This window comes from Lepidothrix coronata, unplaced genomic scaffold (assembly GCF_001604755.1).
Source record: "Lepidothrix coronata isolate B3197 unplaced genomic scaffold, Lepidothrix_coronata-1.0 Scaffold327, whole genome shotgun sequence".
Taxonomy (NCBI): Eukaryota; Metazoa; Chordata; class Aves; order Passeriformes; family Pipridae; genus Lepidothrix; species Lepidothrix coronata.
Genome location: NW_016690507.1, coordinates 168,552 through 176,836, shown reverse-complemented (window position 1 = coordinate 176,836; position 8,285 = coordinate 168,552). Strand labels below are relative to the sequence as shown.

Here is an 8,285-nt window from a genome sequence, read left to right as displayed (position 1 = left end):
GTGCGGGCGCGGTGCCGGTAAGCGGAAGAGGGCGCGGGGCGGGGGAGCGGCCCGTGGCCTCCCGTTGTAACGGCGCGGGGCCGGCGCGATCGCTGCCCTGCGGGTGCGCCCCGGCACGCGTGGGAGTGGCGGGGCGCGGGAGCGCGCTGCGCATGCGCGCTGCGACAGCCCGCGCTCTTTTTCGCTCGGATCGGCGCGAGTTTTGGTCCGTGCGCATGCGCAGAGGAGGGGCGGGGGGGCCAGTACGGCGGCCGAGCGGGGCCGTCCCGCCCTCGCCTTTTGTCCGGCGGGAGCGGAGGTGGGTCGTGAGGGGAACCGGGGCTTGGGGTGCGCCCCGGGGCTGCCACAGCGTCAGTCCCCGCTCTCCCGGCCCTCCCCGCCGCTGGAAACGGCGGGGCCTGCTGAAGGGGTGCGGGACGGGGCTCGGGGCCGTGTGTGACCGGGCACGGTGCCCTCCGTGTCGCGGTGACACCGCAGCGCATCCCCAGCCCAGCCCTGCTGAAACGCCTCCTCGTTTCTCTTCATCGCCGCGTTTTTCCCCGTGGAATAAAAAAACCCGTGCCGGTGTATCCGTGGTATGTTCGGCGGTGCGTTTTCGGGGTCGAGTTCTGCGCTTTTGTTTTGAGGGGAAAAGCCGAGTCATTTGCGTCGTTCCCGGTTGGCACTTGGGTGGTTTTGCTCCAAAACTAGTTGTGGGCTCTCTCCACCGCAGGACACGGAGGGGGTTTATCCCGTTCCGGGGAAAAATGGGGTCCAAGCAGATCACCCAGGAGACGTTTGACGATGCAGTGCAGGAAAACATCACGGAGTTTGAGATGGACCCGGAGGAGGCTGTGAGAGAAGCTGTGCAGCAGTTCGAGTCCCAAGGTACTGTACCTTCGAGGTCTTACAGGCCGGGGTTTTCCATCTCTGAAGGTGTCAGGGAACCTGCACTCAAAGGTGGATCTACCACTGCTGGAAAGGAGCCTTTGTGAAGTGAAACAGAGGCACTGTTGATGCTGACCTGGTTTCATGCAGTAATTATGACTGGAAAACTGCTTCGAAGGGAAACTGGAGGGTGAAATTTGGTCAATGAAATTAAACTCCTATCCTGCCCCCCCATCCTTTGTTCCAGGATGGATTTGAGCATCACAGCCAGGATTTAACATTTCAGCATCTCTGTGCATTGATTTTTGCAAGTTCATCTTTGTTCACTGTGGTTAGCTTGGCAGATTATACCCGTAACTGTAACTAATGCTGTTTATTTTGCTCTCATTAGCCTGCTACTAATATTAATCTGGGTTTTATTTCCCCTTTCAGGCGTGGACCTGAGCAATATTGTGAAAGCTGTGCGACAGCCTGCCTCTGAGAATGGGCAGAGGCAAAAGCATCAAATCCTGCTGGTAGGAGCACAAATTGCTGTTGTCTCCTAGGAATGTCATAATATAAGTAATAGACCAAGAATTAATGGCATGTACCTTCTAGTTCTGCCCCTGTCCCATTTCTCTGGGAGCCCTTCAAGAAGTTAATCCATTTATTCTGCAAACTAGGAATAATGTAAAAATTCGAAGGGCTTCTTGGACTTTGCAGGGAAATATCTGTGTGAGTGAGGCTGTACCAGGTGGGGGTCGGGCTCTGCTCCCAGGGAACAAGGGACAGGATGAGAGGAAAGAGCCTCAAGCTGTGCCAGGGGAGGGTCAGGCTGGACATCAGGAGGAATTTCTCCATGGAAAAGGTGCTCAGGCATTGGAAGGGGCTGCCCAGGGAGGTTTGGAGTCCCCACCCCTGGAGGTGTCCAAGGAAGGACTGGATGTGACCCTCAGTGCTCTGGGCTGGGGGACAAGGTGGGGATGGGGCACAGGGCGGACTCGATTTTGGAGGTCTTTTCCAACCTCAGTGATTCTGGGAGTCCAAGTACCAAATGCCACCATTTCCTGCCTAGGGAGTGCAGAAAGTGCCTTTCATAACCTAGAAGCAGATTCTGCTGTGGGCAGGTGAACTCAAACCACGGAAAAACTTCAGTTGAAAGAAACAAAAGTAACCTGGTTGGTAGGTGTGAGCTGGCTCTTCTGAGGGTAATGAAAGGGCTGAATACAGTCCCTCACCAGCAAGGGTATAAAAATACTCATAAATAGAAAAATACTCACCACTGACCCCTGTGAAATCATAAAATCCTGGAAAGGTTTGGGTTGGAAAGAGCTTAAAGCTCATCCAGTTTCACTCCCTGCCGTGGGCGGGGACACCTCCCATTAGCCCAGCTTGCTCCAAGCCCCGTCCAGCCTGGCCTTGGACACTTCCAGGGATGGAATGTGCTGCCCCTGGTCAGACTGGTACCCAGTGGTGGTGTGGCAGTGGTGGCAGGAGCACAGGGAAGCCCCCGTTCCCCCAGGGGTTTGTTGCACGAAGGCAAAACGCTGCTCTTGAAGGCAGCAAAGGTAGTTTTAAACGAACAAGTTAATTTTAAATGAACAAATTCGACTGGCCCTATGGAAATTTAACCCTTGGTGTCTTCCCCAGACCCTGGATTCCCTGGGGAGAGCCGTGGCTGACTCGGACCTGGCGGAGCTGCCGGAGCAGCTCGTGAGCTTCTCGGCGCAGTGCAGGGAGCAGTTGGCCTTCCGCTCCCTGGCCGGGCAGAACGGGGCCTACCCCGTGGTGTTCTCTGCCTGCCAGCTGGCCTCAGGAGACAGGGATTTGATGCTCAAAGCCTTCTCCACCCTGTCTGCCCTGCTGGATGGGCAGCCCGACCTGCTGGACGCCGCGGGGCAGGAGCTGCTGCTGCGGAGCCTGCGGGAGCGGCGGGAGGACGCGGAGCTGACGCTGGCGGGGATCCGGTGCGTCAGGAGCGCCTGTCTGAAACACGAGCAGAACAGGCAGGACTTTGTCAAGGGGGGGATCCTGCCCCTGCTCACCGGGGCCATCGTCCAGCACGGGGACAGCGCCGACGTGGTCAGGACGGCGGCCTCGGCCCTGCGGGTCATGACCTTCGACGACGACATCCGCGTGCCCTTCGGCCACGCCCACGACCACGCCAAGATGATCGTGCTGGAGAACGACGGGCTGAGGGTCCTCATCGAAGCTGCAAAAGGTAGAATTAAACCCCCCTCCCCCGTGGCCGTTGGTGCCGATTTGGGCGCTGGAACGGGCTCTCCCCGGGGCGGTGTCACAGCGCCCGGGCTGGCAGAGCTCAGGGAGCGTTTGGGTGATACCCCTTGGGCACGAGGTGTGGCTCTTGGGGATGGTCCTGTGCAGGTCCAGGAGTTGGACTCTGATCCTTGTGGGTCCCTTCCAGCTGCATATTCTGTGATTTCTTCTCTTGCAGCCTTCGAGCTTTAAGCCTTTCTTCTCTTAAAACTTCAAATTCTGTTGCGACTTGAAGCTCCTCCCAGGTGATTTCAGAGATTTGCCACTAAAATGGTCTTTAATTCTATTGAGGAAATGGGCCCCAAGGGAGAAAAATGGTGCTGCTGATAACCTCTGGAGCAGACACATTATCAGGGGCTATTTGTCACTGTGTTTAGGGAGTATTTTACAGCCCAGAGCAGGTTTGCAGGCACATTATCCCTGCTGAGGTGCTTCTTGCCGAGAAAAGATACTCTGCCTCTGTCTAGAAACAGAGTGAGCAGGTGTCATCTCTCCTATTTTAATATATAAAGGGAAATAACACTCTTTCCTGTTTTTTTAAATGAAGCAAAGTAAACCATCTTAATTCCCTGCTCGTGGTTACTCCCTCCATCGTCTCTCCTCTGCAGCGTTCACAGACAACTCCGGGGTTCTCAGTGAGCTCTGTGCCACCCTCTCTCGCCTCTCGGTCAGGAACGAGTTCTGCCAAGAGATTGTGGACCTCGGGGGCTTAAATTTTATGGTGACTCTGCTGGCTGACTGCATGGAGCACCCTGTGAGTGATGGGAAGTGTTTTGGGGGTGGGGGGACACAGCGGGACGTGCTCTTCCTTCTAAAGGATGGGATTCATTTTAATGAATGAGCCTCAATATTTTAGCTGCAATTAGGGTTGAAACCCAACCTCTGATCCCCATTTACAGCCTTATATATAAAGATGGTTACATGTGCTTTGCAGGTAAGGTTTGTGAGCCCCTTGCTCACAGTTGCTCCTCTGTGCTCCACGAGCAGAACTCTGCTTGCTCCCACACAAGCTGAGTGTTTGGTTTTCCACCATTCTAGCTAGAATAGATTTATGAGAATTTGGGTGCTCAGGTCCCAGAGGTTGATGCTGGGTTCTTTAAGCTTCTTTAAAAACCTCTGCCAAACCAAGTGTCCTGATAACTCCGTGTAGCAAGACAGTGACTGCGAGCAGCCTTGTGGCTGGTAATTGCAACTGTTTGCATGGAGCTGTTGGAGGATGCTCTGGTTCGCTTCCAGAAGTCTTAAAGTTCCCTCTGCCGTGTTTTAAACTGTTTTTTTCTGGGTGGCACAGGACGTGGTGAAGCAGGTGCTCAGTGCCATCCGCGCCGTGGCCGGCAACGACGACGTGAAGGACGCCATCGTCGACGCCGGGGGCACCGACCTCATTGTCCTGGCCATAAGCCATCACCTGGCCAACCCTCAGGTACCACCTGCATGGCTGGGGAATTCCCACTGGGATGGGAATGGCAGCTCCAGTTTGGGCTGCACGATGGAGCTTCAGTTTGGGGGCTGCAGCTGAGCGAGGGGCAAACGGCCGTGGAGCGGCCGAGTGCACGCCGGGCGGTGTTTGTGTGAGTGGAAAGGTGTGTGCCCTGTGTGTTGGGGGTTTTTCTTAGGCCTGAATTAGATGGCTGGAGTGGGTATTTACACCTCTGGGGCATAAAACATGGTTGGAGTTAAGGCTGGAGTTAAGGTTGGAACAGGCTGCCCGGGGCTGTGGTCGCAGCTCCGAGGCTGACAGAACCCAAGGGATGTTTGGATGATCCTCTCAGGCTCAGGGTGTGACTCTTGGGGATGGTCCTGTGCAGGGCTGAGGGTTGGACTCAGTAATCCTTGTGTGTCCCTCCCAACCTGGCATATTCTGTGACTCTGCAAAAGACTTCCAGACCATCCAGTCCAGCTCGGTTTACACGCCAGAGCAGCAGGATGTTTCACTGGGGGGGAACTTAAAAAACCCCGCAAAGCTAAATTAAAAATCGCCACGAAAGGAAACAAACTCCACTTTTGCTTGCCTGAAAGGCCTGTTTTCAGCCAGGTGAGCGTCTCCCCCTTTGCCTTGCAGATCTGTGAGCAGGGCTGTGCTGCCCTGTGCATGCTGGCTCTTCGTAAGCCCGAGAACTGCAGCGTCATCATGGAGGGCGGCGGGGCCCTGGCAGCACTGCAGGCCATGAAAGCACACCCCCGGGAAGTGGCTGTCCAGGTACGTGCCCCTGGGCACCTGGGGCTTTGGTCAGCACCGGGCTTGGCTGTGGTACCTCCTTCCTGGGGGTTTTTGGCCTTTACTTGGCAAATTCCAGCGGGTTTTGGGTGTGTTGGCGGGGCAGCAGAACCCTCTGCGTCTGGCACCGTGGTCTGATCAGAGCCAGACTTAGTCTGGGTTTCAAAGCCACCTGGGTTCAGGTTCATAATTAATCAATTCAGGTTCATAAAGCTGTGGAATGCCCCGCTCCTCTTCCAGGCATTACTTTTTCCTCCCCTTTGAAAGGGCAGGTGTGCCATCAGTTCTACAGAGTCAAGTAAAACACCTGCATGGCAAGAAGTTTGCCTCTGGTTTCTCATGCAGGTCCTCAGTAGGTTCTGTGCCTGCTTTTGTGCTCCTCAGATGATTAAAAAAAGCCAAAGAAGGTATTTGCTGAAGGAGAGGTTTAAACTCAGTGCCAGGGAAGGTGCCTGGAGCAGCACGGGAGGGGTGGGAAGGTGGGGCTGCTGCACTGGAGAATTCTTAGTGTTACTTATTTAAACACTAAATATTAGTATTTAAATACTGAATATTAGTATTTTAAAGAACTAATTGGTATTCCCTGGCTGCTGTCTGAGATTTGCTGGTGTCCTGACAAAAGCAGGAGCTCTGGTTGTATAAACCTCAATGGGAAACAGCTTCCATACCTTTATCCGTGGATTTTATTGTTCCAGGAAATAGTTTGTTGCTGCCTGCAGCATCTCAGTTTGGTTTCCTAGGAAAGATTCCTTAGGCTGGGAGCCAGATCCTGCAGGGATGGTGTTTTCTGATCTCTCTCTCCCTGCCTTCTCTCCTCTCCAGAAACAGGCCTGCATGCTGATCCGCAACCTGGTCTCCCGGAGCCGGGACTTTTCCCAGCCCATCCTGGAGATGGGAGCTGAGAACCTGATCACAGAGGCTCGTGCTGCTCACAGGGACTGCGACGACGTGGCCAAGGCTGCCCTGAGGGATCTGGGCTGCAAAGTGGAGCTGAGGGAGCTGTGGACAGGCCAGAAGGGGAGCCTGGCCCAGTGAATCCTCCCCCGGTGGGGGGGCTCTGAAACACCTCTGTACCTGGAGTCTTGAGCGGGAAAACAACCCCAGTGGCATGGATTAATCTGCACTGACACCCAGCTGGAATATCTGAAGCAAATGCCTGGCTTGGGAGGCTGCAGGGAACTTTTCCTTGGGAGCTACAGCTGCAATGGCTTTGTGCATTCACAGGCTGCAACCCAACCCCGTGTCGTGACCATTCCCTGGATCATCTAATGCCTGGAGATGATCTGCTCCCCTCTTAGCCGTGTTCCTTGTGTGCAGGCCAGGGCTGCTCCCACGGGCTCTGCTCGTGCAGGGAGAGCAGGAGGGGCTCGTTTCTGGGCAGAGTTTGGTGCCGTGGCTGCTGCTCCCCGTTTGTCCCTCTGCTCGTGGAGCCCGGTCACGGGATGGCCGAGGAGGAATCCCCTCAGTTGTGAACGTGTTCCTGTCCTGTTGTCACTGTTCCCCTGTTATTTTACTGCTGACCATACTCTGTGTTGCTGCTTTGTTCGGGATTTTCAGCCAACCTAACGTTTTAAACAAAAGCCAAGTGAGGGTTTGGGGTGAGAGGGCCCGGAGGAACATTCCCTGGGACGTTGCCTTTGGCATCCAGGGGGAAAGTTCCATGTTCTCCCTCAGTGGGATGAGCAGGTCAGGGACTGGGAGTGGGGGTGGTAGTTTCCAAAGTAGGGAAGCAGGAAGCACTGGGGAGCCCAGGCTTTGTCACCTCTTAGCAGGGCAGCACTTCCCTGAACCCAGGAGTGCTCTAGTTGTGGTGGAGAGGCAAAGAACCACATGGACTGAGGAAAACTGTGGATTTGGGGGCAAAACAGGCCCCAGAAAGGCTCTGAAGTCTCAGCTAAAGGCTTCTGTGTTTTGCTGGGCTGTGTTACCAGCCCTGCTCTGGTGCTGAGCCTTCCTTTTGTGCTGCTGCTGCTGTTGTGTGTGAGTGGATGTTTTTAACGTGGTAACTCTCTGTAGAAATGTTGACCCTATAAAACATGGAAACGTCCAAGGGTGGTTGGCTCTTTATGGAGCCTTTTCGAGGCAGGAAAAGAAAGGTGGTGGAAAGGCCTCTGTGCTGAGTCTGGAAGTAAAGCCTCCTGCAGCCCTGTGCTGTCTCTGCCAGCAGATAGCAAAGGTCACTGTGTTCTTCAGAGGTTCCTACCCTGGTTTTTGGGGGAGGAGAGGCTGCCCTGGCTCCTCTCTGCCTGCTGGGGGAAGAGCCTGGGGGGGTTTTTGCACTACTCTGACCTCCAGGTGAACGTGTCCCCCTTCTTTGGGGCAGAGCGGGCACAAAAAGAGGATTAAGAGACCCTGAGCTCCCGAGTCCTTGGGGTGCCCCGTGTTTGGGAGAGACTGGACACTCTGGGGAACATGTTTGGTGCAGCCTGGGGCTCCTGGTGGGTCTGGGCTGGGGGAAAAGCAGCACCGAGGCTGTGGGAGAATCAAACGTGGGCTTTGCCCCACGGGATTTACTCCCCGTCCCCTTTAAGCAGGTGCTGGTGTCACCGGTGTACCTGCAGCCCCCGGGGGTGAACCGGGGCCGGGCAGGACAGCGGGGCTGGGGGGCGGCGCTGCCCCGGGGCCTCGGGCAGAGCCGGGCGGGATCCCCGCGGGGACTGGGCGGGATCTCCGGGCGCTCCCCGGTGCAGGTCGGGGGATCCTCGGGCTCTCCTCGGTGGGACAGGGCTGGATCTCCGGTCTGACCGATCTGACCGCGGTATCCCCGGGCGGGATCTCCCGGGGTCTCTCGGGTCTATCCTCGGTATCCCCAGTCCGTCCCCGGTCTGTCCCCGGTATCTCCGGGCGGTCTCTCCGGTCACTCCCCGGTATCCCTGCCCCTCTCCGAGCTCTCTCCCTGCTGTGCCTGGGCGGTATCTCCGGGGGTATCTCCGGTCTGTCCCCG

The 8,285-nt window shown here is 56.0% G+C and overlaps 2 protein-coding genes across 4 annotated transcripts in view; both read left to right on the top strand.

Annotated features, from left to right (window-relative positions):
* The first annotated feature begins 6 nt into the window (after positions 1–6).
* On the top strand, positions 7–7,388 carry ARMC6 (armadillo repeat containing 6). Of its 3 annotated transcripts, none has more exons than XM_017838184.1 (8): positions 7–17; positions 713–867; positions 1,300–1,382; positions 2,497–3,067; positions 3,732–3,877; positions 4,415–4,546; positions 5,186–5,323; positions 6,164–6,376. In XM_017838184.1, exons 2-8 carry the CDS (start codon positions 747–749, stop codon positions 6,374–6,376), a joined length of 1,404 nt encoding a protein of 467 aa, XP_017693673.1. In that variant the 5' UTR covers positions 7–17; positions 713–746. The 3 variants fall into 3 exon arrangements, with proteins under 3 accessions (XP_017693673.1, XP_017693671.1, XP_017693672.1); XM_017838182.1 differs by lacking the exon at positions 7–17 and adding an exon at positions 178–298 and having other exon boundaries at positions 6,164–7,388; XM_017838183.1 differs by lacking the exon at positions 7–17 and adding an exon at positions 305–575.
* The window catches only part of SLC25A42 (solute carrier family 25 member 42), a 20,365-nt gene continuing 17,703 nt past the window's right edge, over positions 5,624–8,285 (top strand). The window contains exon 1 of the mRNA XM_017838186.1: positions 5,624–5,634. The gene's annotated coding sequence lies outside the window, so the exon portion shown is untranslated. The remainder of the gene's footprint in view (positions 5,635–8,285) is intronic.

Coding starts and splice junctions, on each gene's coding strand:
- ARMC6 (XM_017838182.1), top strand. CDS start 216: ATGCGCAGAGGAGGGGCGGGGGGGCCAGTACGGCGGCCGAGCGGGGCC. Junction 1,383..2,496: donor AAAAGCATCAAATCCTGCTG/GTAGGAGCACAA, acceptor TGTCTTCCCCAG/ACCCTGGATTCCCTGGGGAG. Junction 3,878..4,414: donor CTGACTGCATGGAGCACCCT/GTGAGTGATGGG, acceptor TGGGTGGCACAG/GACGTGGTGAAGCAGGTGCT.